General features: G+C 36.3%; 1 protein-coding gene across 6 annotated transcripts in view; it reads left to right on the forward strand.

The window, feature by feature from the left end:
- The window catches only part of SOX5 (SRY-box transcription factor 5), a 977646-nt gene that overhangs the window by 923636 nt on the left and 27683 nt on the right, over positions 1 to 26327 (forward strand). For all 6 annotated transcript variants that reach the window (XM_080810710.1, XM_080810707.1, XM_080810708.1 and 3 more), the window contains 2 exons: positions 14331 to 14508; positions 26057 to 26202. In XM_080810710.1, the coding sequence (XP_080666836.1) occupies positions 14331 to 14508; positions 26057 to 26202 (324 nt within the window). The remainder of the gene's footprint in view (positions 1 to 14330; positions 14509 to 26056; positions 26203 to 26327) is intronic.

The following is a 26327-nucleotide window of genomic DNA, read 5'->3' on the forward strand; positions in this document are numbered from 1 at the left end:
GTTAAAAGAATAAATAAACAAACAAACAGACAGAACATCAGTGGAAGTAAACCAAGATGTTATGTTCAGACATGTGACTGAGTTCGGGGCGCCTTAAGTGGAAGTATCAAAGGTCAGTGGCTTGAATCATTGAAGGATAATCTGAACGCAGCATGAGCGGACTAGTATCGTACCTATGAAAAATGAAACAATCAATGCCATTGTATTATGTAGAAAGACTGCCTACACAGGAAGATTATGGAACCTAAATTTGTAAAGTAAAATTTGCCATTGTTTAATCCCGTCAGTCTAGTTGGGAAACAGTGGGTATAGGAAATGGGGACATTCTGATCATTGGAGAGTTATGATCTGTAGTTGAAGTATGCATAATCCTTACTACGTCCTTACTGTGGTCTAAATGAAGCACCCACTATCTCCTTCTTTCTGCCTCGATTCTCATTGTTAAATTTGCTTTTTCAACAAAAATTCAACAATATTCTGGCCAGGTATAAATTAATTAATTGGCATTCTGGTTTATATACTAACATCACGGGTTTGTTTGGTAGGAATACATCTTCAAGTGAATGGCCTCCCGTAAAACCCCAAAGAATTAAGTGGATGCTAGAATGAAAGGCGCAGGCTTATACCAATATTGGCTAGTTTTGTTATATTGTTTAATTGACAGTTCAAATGAAGTTTTAGGCAGGAAGATTATTTTGCTTTTCTCTCTTTTTGAAGTTTATCATTATGTTTCTCTTTTTATGCCAAACTAGCTTAAATATGGCAGAGAAATATTGCACCTATATACATGATCATATATGAGTTTATTTTCTCTCTGTATAAACCTATCAATGTGTACATATGTGTATTTCATCCCTTACTACAAGAATCAAGAATATTCATTCATTTTATTTGGTGATCTCATGACCCAAAGCAACATTTAAAATAAGGTCAAATCTAAAATATATGCACTTATTCTTTCTCCTTAGTTCTGTCTAGAAGATATGATCAAAACTCTTATGTAATGATATCATTACAGTTGCTCTATAAAATCTTTTATGCCATCCAGACTGTGAAATGTATTATTCTTTTAATGTTATGGGTTGGGAAAAATTAAACATGAGGTATTACAGCTGAGTTTCACTACACATTAATTATTTTAATTGCCTATTTCTTAAATGAATATCTGATAAATCAATCTTGCAATTCTTCATGCTTCATGACATGCTTAACTCAATACAGACACTTAAGAATCATTATGCTGTGAGAGCTGTAATACAAATTTGAGATCATTATAATTAAAATCAGACTCTTACCTGATGCTCAATTCTAAGCCTTTTCATCGTTATTGAATTTTCTTTGGCCTATACCTTGAATTTAATATTACAACAGCGATAGGCAGAATATATAACCAAGTAAGCATCTTCAATACATTGAGAAAAAAAATATTTTGCCTTTTAGTGCAACATAAAAACTGGCTTTAACTGACATTCTATATAAATAGTTATCACCCCTTAAAATTCTTTAAAGACAGCAGCTCCCTTTTGGTCACTGCCATGAAGACAAAGAATGTCTTAATGACTCTATTGAGGTTATCATTAAAATAAAAGGAGATTTGCAGACATTGGCTATAAATCACTATAAAATGGCCTGTGGGTAACCTTTGACACAACTCATTTGAAATAAACCTGGGATGGATTCATAGCCTTTGGTCAAGCCAGTAGGTGGGCTAAAGATCTTTTCTGTCCTCTTTTCTTCATTTCTTGCAGTATTAGTTCCTTTCTAAATGACTGGACACCATTTGGATGTACATAAATGGACATGTGTTTTTTGTCGAAACAAAATAGATATCAATTAATAGTGTTGAGGGTGCTTATACATTTACTTCAAATAGTTACTTTTTTATGATACACTTTAGTGATTATGAATACAGTTGGAATTTACTTGTAGCTGCTTTGGTAAATTTTTTTTTTTTAATTTCTTTTCAGTGTAACAGTATTCATTGTTTTTGCACCACACCCAGTGCTCCATGCAATACTTGCCCTCCTTAATACCCACCACCTGGTCCCCCAACCTCCCACCCCCCGCCCCTTCAAAGCCCTCAGGTTGTTTTTTAGAGTCCATAGTCTCTCATGGTTCACCTCCCCTTCCAATTTCCCTCAACTCCCTTCTCCTCTCCATCTCCCCATGTCCTCCATGTTATTTGTTATGCTCCACAAATAAGTGAAACCATATGATAATTGACTCTCTCTGTTTGACTTATTTCACTCAGCATAATCTCTTCCTGTCCCGTCCATGTTGCTACAAAAGTTGGATATTCATCCTTTCTGATGGAGGCATAATACTCCATAGTGTATATGGACCACATCTTCCTTATCCATTTGTCCATTGAAGGGCATCTTGGTTCTTTCCACAGTTTGGTGACTGTGGCCATTGCTGCTATAAACTTTGGGGTACAGATGGCCCTTCTTTTCACTACATCTGTATCTTTGGGGTAAATACCCAGTAGTGCAATTGCAGGGCCATAGGGAAGCTCTATTTTTAATTTGCTGAGGAATCTCCACACTGTTCTCCAAAGTGGCCAAAATTAGCAAGACAGGAAACAACATGTGTTGGAGAGGATGTGGAGAAAGGGGAACCCTCTTACACTGTTGGTGGGAATGCAAGTTGGTAAAATATTTTATGATTTGGTATTAGAAACATTTTGCAAGGGTTCAGACTGATAATCCCCAAATTGAGCTCTGCATGGTCCCTATTATAATGGAGTGTAACGATTTCTTCAGAATAAAGAAGAAAATACAGGATTTCAGTTGTTAGTTTGATTCTTCAGAGAAATTACTGCCAACAATCCTTTACCCTGATGACATTCAGATGGCAGAGGGGCAGCTCTGGAAAGTTGCTTAGGCCTGAGTGAACCCAGTGACTTGGGTTCAGGTCCCAAGCTTACTAAAGTTACGACCGTTGACAAATTCTTAAATATCTCTAATGTCAGTTTCCTTATCTGAGAAGTGAGATTGATGATATCTTACTCTGTTGCTGTGTTACTAAAATAAGACAAAATGTATAAAGATACTTTATAACTATTAAAGTTATTTAGATGTTAGGAAGTAAAGTGAACAGTGTTAGAAAATCAGCATTAAGGTGAACAGATATAAAAGTATTCAGATTATTTTTAAAGTGTCTTAATATTTAGCTTACTAAACTTATTAGATGTACTTTTATATGCTTCATAATATTTAACTGACTCCTCCCAAATATTAATGTAGCAAATAATATATAGGACTGTAAACACTTATTTCTTCTTGGGAAACTAGATCTCTTTATGACAAAATCAGCATTTCTTTGAGAGTAAATAAAAGTTCCCAGGTGAAAATTGCATAATTCCTGTATTCAATGAGACATATACTGTGACTTTTCTTTTATTCATTCTCTAATAGGTTAGTTATGAGAGGAGAAAGGAAAGACACTTTTAATTGATCATAATTGGAAAATAATTGCTTTTGATTAATATTTTCGGAAAGGGAAAACGACCTTTATTTCTAGTAAAAAATCTTTTAATCCCAAATAGCAAATTTTATAGGACCTAATATTCCAAGAGCTCATACCCTTGATACCTTTATTGTGTTTTCAGAAAAGGTGATGTGAGGATCCAAGGATACGGGAGTTAAAACCTTATAGAACGTTTTAAAAATTGCATTTAAGCATCTAAGATTTAAAAATCCAAATCCCAGTTCTAGACTAGTAAATCAATCACAGTGACTCTTGGTCTAAATCATCCAGCCTAAATTAAATACAATTTTTTTTTCAGAAGAATTTCCTTCATGACAATCTTTTAGATTAATCAAAATGATATTTAAGTATTAAAATTTCATACCAACTTCCATAGCCTTAAACTGTTTTATCATTTAGTGTCTGTATTATTGCTTCACCAACTGGAATATAAATGCTTCCTTTCCCATGACTAGCCCTGTTGAGAATAATGCGTAAAAGATACTTCTGGAACAAATTAAAGTATAACCCTACCATATGAGAAAAAAAAAAAAAAAGTGAGACCAGGGCAAATGGGACGTCTTCTAATTCTCTACAGTAAGGAAAATCGCCAATACTACCCTTAATCTGAAGGGTGAGAAGCAGTCTGTTAAAGCAAGTGGGAGTGAGAGAAGTGAGTTTTGCATTCAAAGTTTGTCTTTGCTGGTTTACCTTTGGACTTCTCCCTTTGTCTTCAGTGACCGCCCCTCTTTCTCCGTCTGCAGTGAGTGGCATGGAAAGAGTTTTCACTTAGATGTTGCTACCTAGTAAAGTTTCAAGTTAAGTTAATAGGCAGCCTGTTGTTCGGGAGAGCCTGACAAGGGCTCTGTTAGCTGACATCTCTAACTAGAAAAGCAGGACCTCCCAGGGATGTCACCCCTTCAACTCTAGGCGAAAGCAAGAAGAAAAAGGAGCAAACTCTGGAGACTGGGAAGAACTACGAAATTCCAATAGTGAGAAGAATTCATATGAAGAGATTTAAATGTGGAGGGACACGTTACAGTATTGCATGTGTTTCTATCATTCACTAGCCAAAGTGGCAGTTAAAACACTTCATGTGAAAATTTTAAAACGCTTTATGAAAAAAAAAAAAAGAAGAAAGAAATTATCAAGAGTTTGTCATTGATAATCTTAACTCTCCATGTAATTAAGATTTAGTAGTTAATATTTAGTATTTTTTCTACTCAAGGCCATATATGGGTGATAAAAACAATTAATATACTAATGCCTGCCATCAAGAAGGTTGTTGCTATAAAGGATGAGTGTTTAGATCATCCATAAACATCCCTTTAAAGAATAAAGCCTTAAAGTATTTAAACTCTGATTATTTTGCAATCAACATTTCAAGAAAACAACCAATGAAATAAAATGAAATACAGTGCTTTGTTAGTAATAGAGTGCTACCTTAGTCTTCCCTAACTTTCTTGCTTTATGTCTCATTCACCCTCAAATCCATTACACACATGCATGCACACACACACACACACACACACACACACACACCCGGGTCCATCCTTCCCTGAGGTTCTATGCTTTAGACAATTTGGCCCTTACTCAAGTCTCCCAAATAGACACAGAGCCCGGGTTAACTGTCACAACTGTCATTAATAATTATGTGGTAATCGTGGGTCCACCAGCCTATGGAGGACTTGTGCCCTGTAGAGCCTGTACCTGCATATGTGTAGGCATTGAAAATGAGGTTTTTATTTAATTAAATGCGAGTTGCTATTAAGTGACGTATGTATGATGATGCCTGCTCGCTCTTTTCCCTCTTCTCCCAGGGCAGCCATCTAAAGATGCTTTTTCTGTTTATAACCAGATCAGACTTTCCTTAGGATCTATTAAAAAACCTAAACCCCTAAAGAACCACAGATATTTTTGAAAAGAAGTGTTTTTAGCCCTCTAAGGATCTTCCAAAGCATTTAATTTTGTTTGTTTTCTTCCAAGATCCACTCATTCTTCTAGTCTTTTTTCCCCTGTAAATAATAGGCCTCCAAGTGGAATGAGAGGGAACGGAGAGTTTATGCCCATTTGTGTTGGTGTTGTTTATATTGTTGTGCTGTCCTTTTGACCCTACTTCCTTTGGTAGATGCAGGCAGACAGGTTGTGATGCTCATTTGGTAGGTTCAGGCCCAGGTAGGGGTGCTGCCCCCCCCAAATGCTGGTGGTAGTGGAATCTGACCAGTGTGGCTTCTGTTTTCTTGGAGTTTAAGTCTGTATTGCTCCGAAGGCTCCCGCTTTATTTTTTGTAAATCCATTCCATCATTTGATAGTTTTGTAGTCTTGATTAATTCTTTTTCACATATCTTCAAGGGAAACTAACAGGAAAGTAACATGACAAATGGTTTTTAGTTATGTGTTTAAGGACTGATCAGGTGGTGCCAAGAAAACATTATGTTCTTTCTGTACATGGAGTGACCGACTCTTCAATTTCTCTAAAGTATTTCTAAAAAGCTTTTGGAAGTTTACATTTAGAGGTTAATAAGAAGAACTGGTGTGATTATTAACATCAAATCTTACTGCTTTATGCTTTCTTTTAGCCTCTTGGTAGAAGAACTATTAATCATTTGAAAAGATAATAGCAATCATCCTGATGTAAGGAACATCAGAGGACAAAATAACCATTATTATTAGGAATTTGAAGTTGTCTAGGGACCAGAGGTTAAACAAAGTTGAATCTGAAACACCATACATTTTATACTGGCTCATGTTGTAACTGTTCTCATCAAATATTATTCCTGACACTCGTATTCCTTCTGTTCTTCCTCTTTTCAAATGTACCCTGCATTTGAAAAAATTAAATTTACTCTGTAGATTTTCTGTGAATGGGTTTTCATTTGGTGTTGTGAGCTAAAGGTCTTCTCACAGGACATTCTTCTAAGTAAATATATAGAAATTGTATTCATACAGTCTATTTTTAGCACATTTTGAAAATACAAAGAAGAGGTTAGATAGATAGTTAATCTAAAATTAAAGGAAGCTTCAAAAGCTAATTTAGAAATGTGAGAGAGAATATTAAAAGGGTTGGAAAGAAAAAGTAAAAAGGAATGACATCTAGCTCTGCAAAGTAAATAAGTAAAACTGAGGGAGAATCATGAAATGGATTCATATATTATGGTTGAAGAATGAGAAACAAGTATTTTTCCAGGCGTCAAAATGAAGTGGTAGTGAAAAATGCTTTGGAATCATGGAAGAATTTAACAAGTGTTGGCTGTACTTCTTCCCAGGGAGGATAGACACGTTATCTCCATCTAACAAAATACTGCACAATTTTGACGGTAAACAGTGAACCCTTATCTCACAGGATTTCAGCAGGTCAGGAGTCCGAGAACAGCTTACCTGGAGGGACCTGGCTAAGAGTCTGTCACATGGGGTTGCCATCTCATGAAAGCGTGACAGATGCTTGGTATATCCATTTCCAAGTCGGCTCACACACATGCCTAACAAATCACACCTTGGTGGTTGGCGAGAGGCCTGCGGGTCCCTACCAGGTGGAACTCTCATGGGCCTTTGAATGTCCTCATGACGTGCGTGGCAGGTGGCTCCCTCCAGAAATGGTTTTGTCCTCCAGAAAACATTTGACAGCGTCTGGAGACAGTTTTGCTTGCTGCAGCCGGAGCAGGAGTTCTACAAGCATCTAGAGGTAGAGGTGGGGAATACTGCTAGACATCCCTCAGTGCCCGGGACAGTCATTCACAACAAAGAATTATTCAGCCAAAATGTCAGTGGTGCTAAGATTGAGGAAACTATACCCCAGAGCGACTGATTCAAAAAAGAGAGAGGTAGAGGCTACAATGTCTTTTATGACCTAGCACCAGGAGTCAAACTGTCCTTTCTGCAGTAGCTTCTTGGTAATGTAGGTCAGTCCTATTTCTTGTGGGAGGTGTGGCGGCCGGGAGTGGGGAGGGATGGGAAGGGGCAGAGATACTCAGGGACATAAATGCCAGGAGGCAAGAATTATTGGTGGGCCATCTTGGAGGCCGGCTACCACAGAAGAACGTTCTGTGTAGAAAGGATGGCATCATTTGGCTTAGGTGTTTCAAAGACATTTTTTAATTAAAAAAAAAAAGGATGTGAAATATTATTGATATTCCACAAGCCACGCTCTTTGTTCTTTACTCTATTTGTGTTCAACTCTGTATGTGTGCGTTTGTGGATATAATTGACATTTTAGAGGCATTAAATCACCAAAAGCAAAAAACAAGGGAAATACTCAACTAAAATGTTAAGGGGGAAGGAGCAGGGAGCATGTTAAATTAAATGATGAAGACAGTGTGAATACCTGTAAGTTAATTAAAGGCCAACAATTTAAATGTAAAAACAATATGAAATTATCACAATGAAGCAAACATCCCCCAACTACACTCCTAGCGCCCTCTTTTAAAAGAAGCAAGCTAAATGAGAAGCTGAATACATTACCCTCAGCTGCATAACTTAAGACTTGCATTTAAATGGCAATCCTGCCTAATGGTAGCACTATGAGCACCGCAAAAGCATACCTATCAAAGAATTCCCAGAGCTCTATCCGTGTGGTTAACAAGGCATCTTGCAATTTGTAAGAGCAAAAGCAAACATTTGTTCATGAAAGGGGCCTCAGGACCATGTGTTCTTTATGACAGACTTGATTTTTTAGGCACCAAGAACCCACTAATAAAGTATGGAGTTGGAGTAGCCCCATGAGTAGGATCTCTTATTCTTCGGGGGCTAGGAAAATCATTTAAGATGTTTGGTTAGTTGTTTTTCCTTTATTACTTTGATTCTTGTGCATAAGCACAAACCTTTTCTGCTCTAAATTCATGAAGGAAAGGTCAGGGACTTTTGATCTCCAAAAAGATTGTTTTGTTTTGTTTTAGTTTGGCGGTGTTTTTCTCTCTAGTCAGTCTCTACTGAACTGTAGAAAGAAATGCCTTATTTGAGGGGGAAAGGTGAAAGGGTTCCTGCAGTGTACAATAGAAATAGACAATGCATGCAAAGTCAAGTTAGAGAGAAGAGGTGCAGACACAATGCACATTATCCAATTCAACCTATAGTCTACTTCCCTGTTAAATATGATTATTTCATCAGAGAGGATAAGAGCAACCAGCTGATTAATTTTGCAGCATGTTTTATGAATCCTTTACTCTTCCCCATATGTTATTATTGCTACTTACTTCAAATGAGTATTTGTGATAAAATATGGGACAATCAGTTTTCAAATTGTGCAGAGGAAGTAGCCTGAAATTCCTTATTTTTAATTCAATCATTGTATGGCTATTTAGGAATCAAATCATATTTATAAATGAAAGAATATATTTAAATACATAGACAAACTGTCCTTAAATCATTCAGTTTAAAGAAAACACAATGCCACATACATCTTCACTGCAGGCTTAAATACAAAATAAATACATTCTTTGCTCCTTTATTACTGTACCACGCAAAACCAAAGCCTCAAAGCCACAGGCCTCGATGTCAGGTGATTTGCATTTTTCTAAATGCCCAACATATAACAGCAAGTAATAAATAGTTGAAATTTCATTCAATAAAGAATGAATGAATGAATGAATGAATGGATGATTGCATAAATATATATGTTCTTGCCCGTTGCCTTTAGAATGCTTTAAATTTGTTAACTACCAAATAAAGATTTGATTTTCAATAATGACTTTAGGTAACTATTTAAAGAAAAATTTTGATAATGAGAGTGATTAAAGATACAAATAAAGGTGTAATTTTTATTTCTTGAGTATATGGAGGATATAATCATCTGCTCATCCTTAGTGGTTCACTTTGTAGTCCAAGGTCCTGCGTGTAGATATATTCTCTGTTGTGAAGGATAAGGAGACAGAGAAAGGAGTAGATTTCCTTAGGATGCTGGTATTCCTATTTTCTAGTTCTCTAGAAATTCCTTAGGGGGGAAATATATATATATGTATATATATATATAAAGGCTAAGGAGTGGGGAGAGAGAACTAAACCTCCAGGATTCTGGAGAATGATTTTTCTTTGATAAATTGTTTGATTTCTATGAACCATTTGGTCTTTGCACATTAAAAATTAAGAATATTATACAAGTATGTTAGACTAACATGTTTTTCCTGGAATAAACCTATTATTTGAAAATCATCTAAGTAAAGTATATTTTAAATTTATATGGTTATTTTATAGTTTTTGTTAAGTTTATGTGGAATAACTCTGTATTTGTGATGACAGCTGTATTTCTCCAGTGCATCTAAATCTATATGTTTATGTCATATAATTTTCTTCATCCAAATTTAGTATTTATCTGTGTGGGGTATTGCTTTTCATTGGCTAGGACACAAATTCATTACACCTCTGCAATATTTCTATTACCATGACCACAAGTTGATGTTAAGTGAAATGTTTGCTTTTAGACAAGTTGTAGTAGCTAGAAGTAAGTGGAACATGCCTGAAACTGTATGTTTGTTTAGATGATACTTGTTTTGCATTCTATCCCAGACAACTAAGATTAGACAAGACTCTATTAGGAGAAGTTATGATCATAAGTAGGTTCCTAAAACTTGTGTGCATATATATATATGATATATATCATATGTATGTATGAAATATTATTCTCTTACACATTATTATACAAATTATTATGTTTTCTGACACTGTACACAGACCCTTGGTATTTTTCTCAAAAAAATAACCTAATTTAATAGCTCTTTAGCACTTCCAAAGGACTTTTCTGATGCTATGTAGTATAGAGAACAGAGAAGCACACACACACACAAAATCTCCAAAATAAATCAACATTTGTGCCTTAATTTTTAAGCTAGTATATAAATAGTGAATGTGTGTATTACTTCATTTTATTGAACGTGTATTGCCCTTTTTGTGACTTTTTTATGTGAAAAATTATACGGTTAAGTCTGAACTTCAGAAATTCCATTGCATCAATGTCTTTTTCAATTTAAGATTAAATTTGTCATATAACTAAAAAGAATATCGTATGTTGGGTCCAACAACCTGAGTTTCTTTAGAACTTTGTGAATTTTAGTTGCCCTCTGAGATTATTAATTATTTCATAGAATTGAAGATTAAATAAATGATTTGAAATATTATATTGAATTCTATAAATATAAGTTAATAGCCTATTAGTTAAAACTTAAATAATTAAGTTTAAGTGTAAATGTTGGCCTTGTATTTATACTAGGTTAGCACATCAGCTTTGGAACTATTCAACGGATACATAAGATTCTTCTTAACTATAGCTTTGTGTATACATTAACTAATTATGAAATAAGCTATTTTCAAAAATTTCAAATGACAGCATCCTTTAACGATTGGACAAGTAATTAAAAAGAAATTATTTTCCTTATTGCTTTATGGTGTACTTCAGAGAAATGCTATTTTTCCAGTGTTTTCTTGACCTTAAAAATTACTTATATTTTTTATGTAAAACTATTTACTTACAATTTTTAAATGCCTGCTTTATTTGTAAGAGTAAGGTTTAATCTTGCTAAGCTTTCAAATTTCTCCTAAATAAGTTCTTAAAAATCTTCAGGGAAAAAACCTTACCTTGGCATTTATTACACATATTTGTGATTATGAGAATGCAGGTCATAAATAAATAGCCCACTTTCATTTTATAGTTAGGGTTTTAAATTTTTCATCTAGTCAAATGAAAAATAATTAATAGAAAATGGGAAAACTACTGTAATTTTTGTATTCTTGATGAATAATAGGTATTTGGTATAGTAGCTCAGTAGTAAATTATTAGAAGAACCAAATTGTGAAATAATATCATATAATGGGTCAAAATTATTTATATAGTTACCACTATAAGGATCAAGCATGTGGGTTCTTATTAATATACCATTAGCCTGGTCACACAATGAAAGGGAACGAAAGGGCAATTTTGAATGACATTTCTATCAACTTGGGACTGTCAACCTCTATTATGTCCTTGGGGCTTTGCACTTTTTGGCTTTCAGACATCTGTGCTGCCTTGAATGGAGGAGAATATTAAGAGTTCCAGTGGGTCTCTTGCTCTAATAAATGCTTTGGGTAGTCATTTTTCAGTACGTGCATGTAATAGTTCCTAGTGCTTAAAGCTAAGCACATGACATTTCATATGCTTCATGTCCCATCAGCACCTACATCTGCATCATCTTCGTCAACACCATTATTCCCCCTACACATACACACTCACGCTCTATTTCCTCTGCACTCATAAATCTCTTCTATTGCAACTCTGGGAATATATCCCTTCCTTTCTTTTCTGCACAGTCAAGTGAAACAACCACCTTAATTTCTCCAAGTCTCCCCTCAAAACTTTGACAAGAGTTGTCAAATACGGACCAACGAAGTTTTCAGGCTGTTGTGACAAAAGCCAGTAGTTTAATACAGGAAGTAGTAAGCAGGTACAAGTGATGGAAGAAGAAGGGTCTAGAATATTTACGGCTACATAATAAACAGTCAGTAAAACTCCTATCTGACTGGCTATTTAGGTTGAATTAACAACAAGAAAATCTGGATCCTCATCTTTAGTGGCCTACCGAATGTCAGTAGCATTTAGTTTATTGTGCATATGCATGCTTTCATTTATTATTAGCATACGTTACACTTTGATAAATTTTAAAGATTGAGATAACATTATGCTTTTTTTTTTTTTTTTAAAGATTTATGTATTTGAGAGAGAGGGAGAGAGAGAGCTCACAGGTGAGCAGGAGCTGGGGAGGTCCAGAAAGAGAGGCAGGAGAGAAGGAGATGCTGAGCTGAATGGGACATAGGTCTTGGTCTCACAATCCATGAAATCATGACCAGAACCGAAATCAAGAGTCGGATGCTTAACCAACTGTGCCACCCAGGCGCCCCAACATTATGTATTTTTTAATGCTACTTCCTTACATTGCAGAAGCTTTTTTTTTTTTTAAGGTTTTGAAGCTTAATCATTTGTTAAAAAAATTTTCTCCCTTTATATTGTATATGGTGGTGGCTCTCAAATGTTATTCTGCATCAGAATCTCCTGGGAATGCTTTTTAAAACGGATTGCTAGAACCCACCTCCAAAGTTTCTAAAATAGTGAATTTGCTTTTCTAATAAGTTCCCAGGTGGTGCTGATGGTTCTGATCCAAAGATCTAATTTGCGAATTACCCATCCATACTGTGGTATAAGGGGGAAAAGGGCACAATACTTCTGGGTTTCTGACGTATAAGGATTATGGCTCACCAGCTCAACCAAATTATTCTAGGGAATAATTTTGCCCCTGCAGTTTTTAAAATGCTAAAGTAAACTTTTCTTACATAGTGAACCAGTTATAGAATTAGCTTACCTTCCTTTCTTCCAAGACTATGAATCCATATAAATTTGGTATGATGGTTATCAACTTACTACACATCTAATGCGATCCCAGATTACCATTTGAATTCTCATAGATTTTCAAATAGCTATTCTTTTTTTTCTGAAACAGAAAACAGAATTTAAAAAAATAAAGTGTTGAAGAGTAATTTCTTCTACTTTGTTCATAAGTTTCCTAAGTGCAGCCAACCATGGAATTTAATAACAATAAACCACTTTAAAATATAAACTTTGAATAGATATCTTATTATGCCATTTTACCATTTTTATACAGTGATTGATTTCAATGGTTTTTGGGATATATATATATATAAAATTTTGTACACATTGATTTATGTTTCCATGCCATCAAATTACACCATTTGAATCTAAATTGTCCCGCTTTCATCAGGTTATCCACCTACTACTGGTAGATATTTATGCTCTTAACTCGTGAAGATAGAACAGTAGCTAAGTGGAAATTATATTTTTATTCTACAATAATACTTTATAAATTTGTAGATATTTTTAACAATAAGGTTTAATATATGACACAATATTTTAATTTTAGAGCATAAAAAACAAATTTCTCAGTTTGTGATGAAAAAAGTGATGTAATGTTAATATTATCTGATTCTAACAAATGATGTGGTAGAAACTTTAAGGATAATTGTATACATAAATTTTATGTATGAAATTACACAAGGGCTAATATGGAAAGGTATAAAATAGAATGTAAACTACATAAACTTCACCTATTCAGGTATTGAACAATTGGAACTCACCATATGTGCTGATTAACCACATAAAGATCTTCACACCACAGTGTATTGATTGTGGTATACATTGCAGAAGATCTGGAAAACAAATCTAGATTTAAAAACAAAATGCTAAGTATTCAGAACAGTGTCGCATATAAATAAAGAGTACATATTGATATAATGTCGATTATGTTTATTTTCATTTTTAGATCAAGTCCAAAACTGTGTCTGTGAAACCTAGGAGAAAGATAATTTTCTAAGAAAGTTAGAAAGTTTCCTTCTTTTTTTGGTGTTTAATCTGGAGAGGAGTTCTGATCAGAGGTACACACCATGTAATTCCTCCATCATGGATGTTCCAGGCACTCTGGCTAAGCACCGGGATCCGAAGGTGCTTGGGACTCAACCCCTGTTCTTCGGAGGTTGAAAAAAGGCTACCTACATCATAATTTTATGTGAATTATGTAATGGTCTCTCAATGAAACTGAATGGCACAAGGAGTAGCTTAAGACTCTTTCTTAGACATGACATCAGTTATATACTTTCTGGATAGTTGAGTGCACGTGTACTTTCTCTTATACTAAAGGTCTTTCATAATATGTAGTTAAAAGTGACATTGTTGACAGCTAACCAACACTGTACTGTACAGGTTGAATGTTAAGATCGCTGATTGGTAGAGTAATTTGATGGGAAATGACAGGCTATATACCTGTGTTTTTCTAGGCATTTTTGATCAGCCTTGCCTTATCACAGCTCATGTTCTAATGATCACATTGCAGGATGAAGTGGCACAGCCACTGAACCTATCAGCTAAACCCAAGACCTCTGATGGCAAATCACCCACATCACCCACCTCTCCCCATATGCCAGCTCTGAGAATAAACAGTGGGGCAGGCCCCCTCAAAGCCTCTGTCCCAGCAGCATTAGCTAGTCCTTCAGCCAGAGTTAGCACAATAGGTAAGTTCTGTTTCTTTTGTTCTTGCTGATTTTCTGTTTATGGCAATTGAATGAAATCACCTTTTAACGGCAAATCACGCATACCCTGTGCATGGTTTGAGTTCCATAGGAGAGTTTCAATTTGATGAACCTCATAGGTGTGTTTTAAAATGCAAATGAAATTTATAACTAAAGTCCAAGTTATAGTGTCCTCCTGAAAAGCTAATTGAACTGGTTATGTTTGTTGATGTGACAGATGTTCTTAAGTTTTTAAAAAAAGAGGCCTAAATGACTTAATGACAGAGAACAATGTTTCCAGAATGTTGTTGTCAGGTGACTTGCTTTTCCCATTACTGAAATATATTTCCATTTTTTGTGATGTGTACAAACTGTACATATGATAAAATACATTCTACTTAGATCAGTAGTCACCTGCCAGGATATGGAGTTTGTTCAGTTCTATACTGCCTGATATTTACTTGAATACACCAAAGTATTATAAAAATTACATAGCTTCCTTTCTCCATAATTGTCATTTTGGTAAAGTAAACACTAGAAAATGCTTCTATAAGCTAACTTTTTAAAAATTCCAATAATTTTTACTTCAGTAACACATAAATTAGATGGTGAACACTTACTTCAGCCTAACTTTATTGATGTTTAACATTTGCATAGAGTTATAAGGAGGCTAGCACAGACAAGCCTTCAAGGAGCTCAGGATTTAGTTAGGGGGAAAGTCATCCCTCTTATAGTGCTAGTCAGCCGTAGTAAGTGCCGTTTCAGAGCATAGATACAACCTTGTAATCAAAAAGAAGAGTGTTGGATTCTATTTGGGAAGGATCAAGGAAAGTTAAGTTGGGGATAACCTAATTCAAGTGGAATCTTGAGGAAGAGAGACAGTCCTAGGCATTTAGCCTTTAAGAAAAAACCCAGAGTAAAATAGCATATTTTTGAGAAATGCACTGATTTGGCTAGAATATAGAATGAATGTGTAGTGAAAAGTGATCAGGGCTAAAACTGAAAGGAGCAGATGGAATCTGACTGAATGCTATCCTAGGAAATTTTGACTTTTTCTCCAGACAGCAATCTGATCAGAACTTTAAGAAAGAAGTGTATCGGCAACAGGAAGAGATAGGAATCAGGGAAACCATTGTTTTAGTGTAGGACAAGAGTTAGTTTACATGAAATAGAAATAAGCGATGATAAAGCAAAGGAAGGGATAAATTGAAGAGATACTAGTAAAGAAAACTTAATATGACCTATCCTCAATAGGGTCTACCTGGTGTAGTTCAAGTTGGACACAGAGGAGTCTAGGATTTTGAATTCATAAAATAAGAAGGATAATACCTCCCTTAACTGTGAAAGAGAAGACCAGAGTGGAAGCAGATTTGGAAGACATAAATATAAAAATGTAGTAAGCATTGAAACACAAGGAGCCACTTAGGTAGAGATCCTCAGGAGGAAACTATAAACATAAGTCTGATATGTAAAAGGGTGCTAGCATTTTAGATGTAGAATTACATCTGATATAAGGGGATTAAGAGTACACTTATCACAGTGAGCACAGAGTCCTGTATAGAATTATTAAAGCACTTTATTGAAATTAAGTATAGAATTATTAAATCACCATATTGAAACTAATATGATACTGTATGTTAGCTATACTACTATTAAAAGAAATAAAGAAAATGAAAAGATATATGCACCTCTAAAAAAAAAGGAAGTTCAGCAAAAAAGAGTGTGTATAGTAAGAAGAGAAGTGGGATAAAGAATCACAGGTATCCCCTACCGTACTAGTTATCTGTTACTGCATAGCAAATTAACCTAATACTCGGGAGCTTAAGATAACCAACATTCATTATCTCACTAGGTTCTAAGGGTCAGAATTTGGAAGCAGCTTGGCTGGGTAGTTCTGGCTTAATGCCTCATGGTTAAAATGAATGTGTTAGGCAGGGCCATAGTCCTCTATGGACTTTTACTAGGGATGGATGCTCCTTGTTCAAGATGTCTCACTCACATGGTTGTTGGCTAGAGGGTCAATTCCTTCCCTTGTGAGTCTTTCCATAGGGCTGCTCCTTGCATGGAAACTAACTTTCCCAAGAGTGGGTGCTCCAAGAGGAGAGAACAAAGAGACAGCCACAGTGCCCTTTATGACCTAGTCTTGAAAGTCTACCTTTATTCTCTTCGTTGTAAGAGAATCATAAGGGCAGCCCAAGTCAAGGGAAGGGGAATAACAAAGTATCGTTGGGCACATTTTAAAACCAGCACACTTTTTTAGGGGGGGAAAACTGATAAAGAGCAAGTGACTGTGTTAGAATAAGAATGAAGATAGGACAGTGTCATGCTAGCCTAGGAAAAATAAAAGTTTCAAAAAATCATAAGGTTATTTAATGATGTCCCATTTAGCAGAAAAGTTAAAAAATGAAAAAGAAAAACCGTACGGTTTAGCTGGCGCTCATGGAGATGTAAACTCTGATAGAGAAGTTTTAGGAGAATGCCTTAACAGAATTTCGATCCCAATGATTCCAAGACTGTGAGGAGAGAAAATGCAGCTGATCTATAGACCAGTCTTTTTGTAAGCTTGGTGTTGAGAAGTGATTATTTTAAAAGGACTACATAGAGACAGGTTTTAAAATAGGGCAATCATTCGTATATATACGTGTGTGTGTGTGTGTGTATGTGCGTGTGTGTGTGTGTGTATATATATATATATATATATATATAAAGTCAAGGGGAAGAAGAGAAGAGTCAGAGACAGATAAAGATATGAAAGAGAGCACGGATGAAGATGGAACAAGACAAGAGATCATGAGAAAGGATTAACCTTGGAAGGAACAAAGCCCCTCTCTTTTCTGAGACTAAACAAAACAAAGGGAAAAGAGGGGTAAAGTTACAGAGAAATTGTGGGATGGATTAAAAAAAAAAAAAGCTGAAGGACTGTATTTCGAATGCTTCAATCTCCACAGAGCAGAATTTCATATTATTTGCCAAGAGGAAGCCAGTCTGGGGCAGTGGGACAACAGTAAGAGCAGACACTGTGAAACCTAAGTTTTGAAAAGTTTGAAAAAGGTTGGGGTACATGTCGTTTTTTATCATTATGCACCACTCTGTTATGGCCTAACTCAGTTACTCCCCTCCACATCCTAAATGGACTCCAAGATAAGACTTGCTTTCATGTCCTAAGTATGTAAAAGAAAAAATATTTTATTTGGCAAGAATGATTCACTTCCATAATAGAAATGAAGGCTCATAAATATCACAGTGCTGGGTCTATGAACTACTTTTGTAATGTCACCAGAACCAGAATATTTAACAAAATAACTGATAGATTTGCATTTTATCATATGAGGATTTTTTACTTCAGCATTCCAGGGATTAAGTATGACAAAATATTTTCAAAAGGCAAGAATGTATGAATGTATTTAATGACATTTATCATCTGACTTTCTCCACTACTAAAACTTCCCTTAGTTTTTTTTTTTTCCCCCTGAAAAATCCCTTCACCACATACACATCCACACATCCCTCATAGTTTCCAAGGATTTGAGGCTGCTACAATTTACTTTTCTCTTTTCAGCAAATGCAGATGTTGAAAGCTAAAACTGTAATGAGTAATAATGTAGCTGGATAAAAGCTGTGCACATTAATGGTGTTGTAAAGGTCACCCCTGAAAGAAGAATTAATGTGTTATGCCATTAATAAACCAAGGAAAACTGTGAACGAAAAGATAACTTAAGTTATCGTTAATGACATGGGCTCTTTGCTATATATCTATTAGCTACAAATATAGAAAGTGAGTTTTTGAGGTGGGTGACCAATATTACACTGTATTCTGTAAGAATGCCTTTGATATGGTATGCAAAGATAGGTTGCTCCAAAAGAAAGGGAATCCTTAAAAGGTATGAATAGTTCAGAAGAATGATGGATAAGTTTAGAATCTTCTGACCGAATGTTATCTTTCTTTTATCGGCCTTTTTCACCTCTACTGTACATATGTATAATACTTCTGACATTTGTCCAGGCATTTTTAATCACTCTGTCACTGAAGCTAATTTTAGAATCATAGACCCTAAACTAGATAGAGCAGATATTCGTATCACCCAGTCAAAACTTGTTATTTTACAGATAAGGAACCAGGGCCTAAGGAGGCTTAGTGCTTACCCAGGGATTCTAAGTAAGTTCCTGTCACAGGGTAGACAGTTCTGTGACTCTGTGTGTATTTCCTCTGTTTCAATTTCAAGGAAATGACTATACATGAAGACCTAGTAACTTGCCCAAACTCAAAGCCAGTGGAGGTTGAGGCCAGAGGATTCATGGTCTCTGGTTGGCATACTCCCTTTTCAGTTGTTGCCTGTTGATTGGTGGGCTTTCCACAGTAGATGGTCTTCTCAGTCATTTATCTAGCCTTTCACTCATTCATTGAATAAATGGGTATTAAAGGTCTTCTCTACACCATACATTTTGCAGGATGGTGAGCAGGTGGAAGTTTGGAGGATGAGCAGATGGAAGTCTTGGACAGAGGCTTTAGCTAGCCTCCAGGCTTGTTCTATTAAGTCTTTGGAAGATACTAGAATGTATTATCCTTGCCCTTCATTCTTCAGAGGCATTAATGCATGAAAAGTAAAACTTTACTCGGCAAATGTAGTAGACTCATGTTGATTCAATAGAATGAGAGAAAATATTTTCCAGTTCATTAATTTGGTACTTTATTTCTACAACTTGCTAATTTAAAATACAGTGGCATGAAGGAGGATATCGAATTGATGTTTCATTAGTTTACAATTTTAATCAGAAAAACTTCTATCAAGGTAGGTGATTGAACAAAAATGCTGTAGTAGTTTAATAGGAAGCCAGTGGATTGTCAGGAAGTTGAGGGTATTATTCAACATCTGGCAATTAACATTTGCATAGTGCTTTACAATTTACAAATTGCTTTCACATTTATAATCTAATTAATTCTTGTGAGTTTTCACAGATGAAGAAATGCGTATGTATCAGGGTGCCAAAAATTTGATGATCATAAGTGACCTCAACAATAGGAAAAAATCAGTATTTGTTGAAAATAACTTGAAACACGTGCCCTTACTTTTACTTCTAGCTGAAAAGCCCTATGTAAAATAAATTTGTAGTAAATAAGAATCTGTATCGGCTTCACAGCATCTGTTAAATCCATGAGTTCAGGAAATCTGTGTCATTATGGTACAAACTTCCATTGATGTGATGACATAGATAATCAACTTGGAATTATAAAAGTAGATCTTTCCAACTTAGAAACATGCATTTATTCCTTCAACAGACCCTGCCATGGGCCAAAGGAATAAATGATTGAAAATTTTAAAATACCCTCAAGTAATTCAAAGACTGGTGTGAAAGACAAACTTAGACAAATGGAAGACAATGTGACAGTAAAAGCATATATAAGGTTTTGAAGGAGCATAGAGATGAGATGTTCGAATGGTTGCCAAGGAACATGCCTGGGGTATATCAGGGAAGTCATTATAGAATGGGTGACAGTTGAATAAAGTCCCAAACACGCTAGAAAGAAAGAGTATTTCAGTAAAAGAGAAAAGCTTGGGAGACAGAGGTGGGGGTGGGAGGACACAGGCCAGTGCTTGGAATAGGAAATAGTTTTATGCAGCTTAAACACAGAACTCTGGAGAGACTAGCAGGAAGTGACGTGGGAAAGATAAGCAGAATCAATATCACGAAGAGACTTTTAAGCCTTTGTAAAGTGTTTGGAATTTATCCCAGAATGACATTTTTGGGGGAACATTACAGGGCTTCTTGTTCCAGGATATCTGGGAAAAGCTGCATACTTTTGTTATCTCTTGAAGATTCACAGTGCACATTAACATCAAGATCTTGGGAATTTATGCAATGAAGAAACCTTTTTCACTTTAATTTAGTATTTCCCACACTTATTTGAACATGGAATTATTTTTTCACAGATTATATTTCATCATCTTATGAAATTCTCCTTTAAGCACTAAGGTATGGGGAGATGGGGATTTAATAAGGTAGAGTGGCACGATCCAAATTACTTTTGGGGAGATATGTTGGAATGCTTTACCTGGTGGTCAGTAAAGGAGATAGATTAACAAGGAGTGTGAACCTAAAGATAGGGAAACCAGTTAAGAGGTTAGGACATTGGCCCACGTGAGATATGAGGGGCCTTTGGTGAAAGTGGGGACCATGAGACTGAAGAAGAACACATTTGAAAGCTGAGGAGGAAACATGACTGTCCCAACTTGGTTGCCTGTTACATATATGGGGTAAAGGGGATCTCTTAGATGACATGGGCCACTGGAAAGGAATATGGAATGTAGGAAGAACAGTCTAAGGCAGTGGGAAGATGATGAATTCCATGCTAGATACGCTGCATCTCAGATATTCATGAGACATTCAAGTATAGAAGCTTGATAGACAGATATGTGTATATAAAAATCAGGAGGGATTTGAGGCAGGAAGCAGATATTTTATAGTACCTAGGATCACCCCTTGACTCTCTGAGCACATTTAGACCAATTGTGGTATTGGTTTCTAAGGCTACTGCAACAAATTACTATAAACTGGGTCACTTAAAACTTGAAATTGATTGTCCCACTATTTGGAGGCTAGAAATCCAAAGTGAAGGTGTCAGCAGGGTTAGTTCCTTCTGGAAGCTGTGAGGGAGAATCGGTTCCATGCCTCTCACCTTGTTCCACGTGGCTACTGGTAGTCCTTGGTGTTCCTGGCTTATGACAATACTTAGGTCCAGTCTCTGCGTCCATATTCACATGGCCTTCTCCCCTGTGTCTCTGTGTCAGATCTCTCTCTCCTTTCTAAGAACACCAGTTATTGCATGTAAGGCCCACCTGAAATCCAAGGTGATCTCATTTCAAGCTCTATTTCCAAATAAGGTCACATTTACAGATACCAGGTTTGGGCCACAAACATATCTTTTCGAAAGACACAATTCAACCCAATACAAGTGGTTTTCTATTTTTCCTTTTTTTTTTTTTTAAGATTTTATTTATTTGACAGAGAGAGAGATCACAAGTAGGCAGAGAGGCCGGCAAAGAGAGAGGGGAAAGCTGGCTCCCTGCTGAGCAGAGAGCCCGATGCGGGGCTCGATCCCAGGACCCTGAGATCATGACTTGAGCCGAAGGCAGAGACTTAACCCACTGAGCCACCCAGGCGCCCCTCCTTCTGTTTTTTAGCAGTTTCTTTCCATGTGGAGCAGCTAGAACTCTCTCTGTTTCGATTTTATCCTAAGATTGCTCGTGAGTTTCCTAAGCTGACAATGGACTTAAATAACAATAAACCACTTAAAAAATATAAACTTCAAATAGATGTCCTCTTATACCACTTCCTATTTTTGTAATGGAACAAATATAAGGTCGATGGAAGAATTAAATGAAATAACACAGGTTATTTCCAGGTTGTCCTTTTTTTTTTTTCTGCCCCTGAAAATATATAAAAGGGGCCTTTTTAATTTTGAGAATTTTGTTGGTAGTGATTAAAAAGAAACACGAAAGCATAAAAAGTGAAACTGTAATGAATTTAACAAAGTTACAGAATCATGCAGATTTCTTACACTAACGATCCCAATTCTACATTTCCCAAATTTTGAGGTGCTAACTGGAAGCCATATTGACTATTGCCTTCCTACTTCCCTCCTTAGATTGAGGCTCACCAAACCTCTCCTAAGCACATACCCCCCTTCTGATCCTATTTCATGATGCAGTTGGTGCCTAAATATATCATTCAGGCTGAATTAAATCTACCAGGGAATCATAGGGGTAAGGGTTGTGTGGCATGGCTCTCTTTCCTTGAACCTCCATACCAACAAGAAATGATATCCCTTCACGGATTTGTCGTTATGGTCAAAGCCATACAATAAGACTGCTGAGGGTGAACATACAGAAAAAATGAAAGAGAAAGGAAAAGAAAGGCATTACCATTTTCTACTGCTTCCTCAGGTACCCAGTGTTATCTACTCCTTCACAAGATGTTCTGTTTTGGTTTTGTTTAATTCTTCCATCAACCTGACATTCATTTTGCAGTTGATAGGAATGGAAACCCAGTGGCATTGTTATAATTTGGCAAATATCACACTTCCCAAGAAACAGAAACCCAGACCCATCTGTATCCTGTGCCTAAACCCTATCTATTTCACTATGCCATTTTGTAAATAAACTGACAGTGAATAACTTTCATGGGCCATTTATTATGCAAGACTATATTAACTCATTTATGTTATCTAGTGAATGTTATCTCCATTTAACCAATAAGATAGTTGAGATTTAAAAAGGTAAAACCACATGTACAATTTATAGAGCTTGTAAGTGGCAAAGTTATGATTTTAATTCAGGTTTTCCAACTCCAAAATGCCAAGTTTTTCTAAAGATTGTAACCATGGACCAAATCTAAGGAGGAGATGAGGAACAGATCCCAGGCAAGGTTATGGATATGGAGGAGGCAGAGAGGAAAGGGGATCATATGTTGTGACGATAAACGAAGACGAAAGGAGTTTCAATAGTAAGGGGATTGTCAGCGAGGTCATTCTGCAAGCCAAGGCAAGTGTCCCTTGGATTAGGCAATTTAAAAGTGCAAGGGCAGCAGAAACAAGATTGTAGCAGAAATGGAAGAGTGAGGAAGGAGTGGGAGAGTATGATGAGAATCTTAGAAGGTAAAGAGAGAGATTGGAAAGAGAGGGCAACCCAGAGTTGAAAGAGAAACTTCATTTGCTCGTCTCAGGTGGAGAAACTTAAGTACTTACAAACTGAAGTGGTAGAAATGATGGAGAAGTTCAGATCTGATGACATAAATGGGAAAGAGAATGACCAGTGGAGAGGTACAGAAATCTAGAGCACAATTTGAGGGGATTTGCCTTGAATCAAAGCAGGGGCACCATTTTCACTGAAGCAGGAAGAGACAATGGGCAGAAATGGAGACAGATTTGAAGCTAGCATGGGGTAGGTGTTGGGGTGGGGGTGGGGCAGGAAAGGAAGGTGAGAGCTCAGCCTTATTGGTCTCTCCAAAATCGGATTTGAAGTCATTTGGGTGGAGAGAGGGAATCAGCAAGATTGGTAATTTAGTGATTATGATGAGAGCAAAATGGAAAGAACCAGCACACAATCCTGTCATGATTCAACTCTGTAATATATAAATGGCCTTCAAATTTAACACAGCAGATACAAATGTTAGATTTCATAGAACATTTTAACTAAAATTCAAGAGTCTGTAAAAGCAAGGTCTATTTTAAAGTGGACGCCTATTTCCACCTGCATAGGAGCACACACCTCAAACTGGAAATAGACATTACAGAACATATGTCTGTCAGTTATTCACCCCCATATAATTTGCATCCCTTTTACATCTATATTAATCATTTTTCCTGCACAATGTTATCTTGGCAGCACCTAAAAACATAAAGAATTCATACTTTTATTCAGCGCCATGTGCCAAACCATTTCAAAATGTATTTGTGCTCTGGAGAAGCTAAATAGACTGCAAAAATGCATGATGCCAGGTTGTACATAAACAGGGGTTAGAGCATAGGAAAAATCAGACTGATCCTCTTAAGATCTTTTAGTAAATGAACATGTCCTGAGACCATCACTGTCCTATACGAGCTGTATTTCTTTCTAGAGTAGTAGTGTACATGAACAGATTCAGTTCAAGAATAACATATTAAGAAGGTTGTTCAGGAGAACGGAGAGAGGATGCTAAGGATAATATAAGGTTAAAAACAACCATAATTTAAAGTAAACATTAACCCTAAAGGCTTGACCTAGGTCTAAAGAGTCGTTCACAATTCGTACTGTATTTGTAATGAGCAAGGATGTTTTGTTCTTTGAGTACATTCCAATGAATTTAGCTCTGAAATGCAAAACCTATAGTCGCTCTCAAGGCTCCTCTCGCTGTCGCCTACACTGGAACTTATCTTTCTGCCTCAAGGAGATCAAAGGATGAGGTCTAGTCTGTGCATATTGGGAGAGGGAGGGGACCGTGGATCATTTTGAAACCCTCCAGCACTGAAGCACTGTACTAATCTGACACCAGCTTCTTCAATAGAAATGTTTAAGCAGCAAGAAAGTATTCTATGTTTTTTGGCAAACAACAGATCAGATAGAAGAGTCTAGCAATACGGCGAGGATGTGTAATCTGACATGATTAGACAAGGCTCTTTAGTACCAGAACATTCATAATTGAGACAAAGAAAGAGTATTAATAACACTTTCCTAACACGGCAGTTAGCCATTTTATATTTCCTTTCTTTAATCTTAGTGTTTTTCAACAAATCATGGGATTTAATAGCGTGTTTTGGCAGATTAGAGGATTTATGGCCCAGATGTTTTTTGTTCTAAAAATGGATTAGGGTGTAAAGTTTGCTGGAATCCATGGAACATGTTGAGGCAAGCCGGTCATTTTATGTGTGATTAGTGCCTGCCTTCTGTCTCACAGTCCCTCCATCTGTCACAATTCACCAATGGATCTGGTTAGATTTAGCCTCATGTCACAAACAAGTCCCTTTTCTGGGCAATTTCATATTATAGATTCAGTTTATGCCATTTTATGCCCTAGTTAAAAGATAGGGAGAGTGAAAGATGATATATTAGCTTTCCTTTCAATATTTACAAAACAGTCTTTTCCCATTGGTATTCTACCCTAAAGTCGTGCAGACGAGCATAATAATGTCCATCAAATAAATAAGTGACCAGTGTTAAAATTAAGTTAAAAATTAGTGTTGCTCCTTACACCTGTTATTCTTTAAAAGAAATATTTTGACTTTTTTTTTTTTAAACTTTGGATTGTGGAGCTGTAGACGCAAGTTGGTCATGTGACTATCTCATTAAGAGTGTGAATTAAGTGTGACTGTAGTTTTCAGTTGCACAATTTCTTATCATACAATTCACAGGTGCTTGGTTTCATTCTGTGCTTGAAATTTGGCCCCTTCACTCTTACAAGTTTGTATCCATAGCAAATCACTGCCACCTGTGGTTTACTTCACCATCAGTGGATTCGGGGTGGGGGTGGGGTGGGGTGGGGGAATGATCTTCTTTCACTCAGGCAATAATGATTTATTCGTTCTGTATCTAACAACCCTAATAGTGCTATATGCAAACTCTAAACTGACTTTCCCAATAGGATGAGAATGTCAATAATTGGAGTAATAATCATCAATACTTCTATCCTATGGCAACATTCAAATGATCCTTACATAAAAACAAACAAACAAACAAACAAAGGTCTTATTTTTGCACTACAGAATACTCAGATAGCTGAAAAAAATTATTTAAAACTTATATTTTAAACTTCTTTCCAAGCACGTGGAAACAACTGTATTTGCCTTGAATATTACGTTTGCATTGCAGAAGCTTGGCACCGCATTCACGTAGGACTGTATCAATCAGGCATTATCGATTACTCATTCATTCATTTTAGACTAAAGAAACTGAGAAAGTAGTCTATGCCAGACACTAACCATTAACACCCCCCCCCAAAAGACGTGCTTTTTGTGGTTAAAAGTTAACCTGTCCATGCATTTATACAAAACATAGCCTTTGTTCTGTCACATCTTCAGGTTATTTAAATGACCATGATGCTGTCACCAAGGCAATCCAAGAGGCTCGGCAGATGAAGGAGCAGCTTCGGCGGGAACAACAGGTGCTTGATGGGAAGGTGGCCGTTGTGAATAATTTAGGTCTCAGTAACTGCCGGACAGAAAAGGTTAGTTCATAAAATAACGGACTTCCCAAAAATACTTCAATTGCCTAAATGCTTTTTTTTTTTCTTTGTTTTCTTATCTTCTCACCGCCTCAGAAGGAAGGTTCTCCCTCCCTTCTCTCCCTGCT

Source organism: Martes martes, assembly GCF_963455335.1.
Source record: "Martes martes genome assembly, chromosome: 8".
Lineage (NCBI taxonomy): Eukaryota > Metazoa > Chordata > Mammalia > Carnivora > Mustelidae > Martes > Martes martes.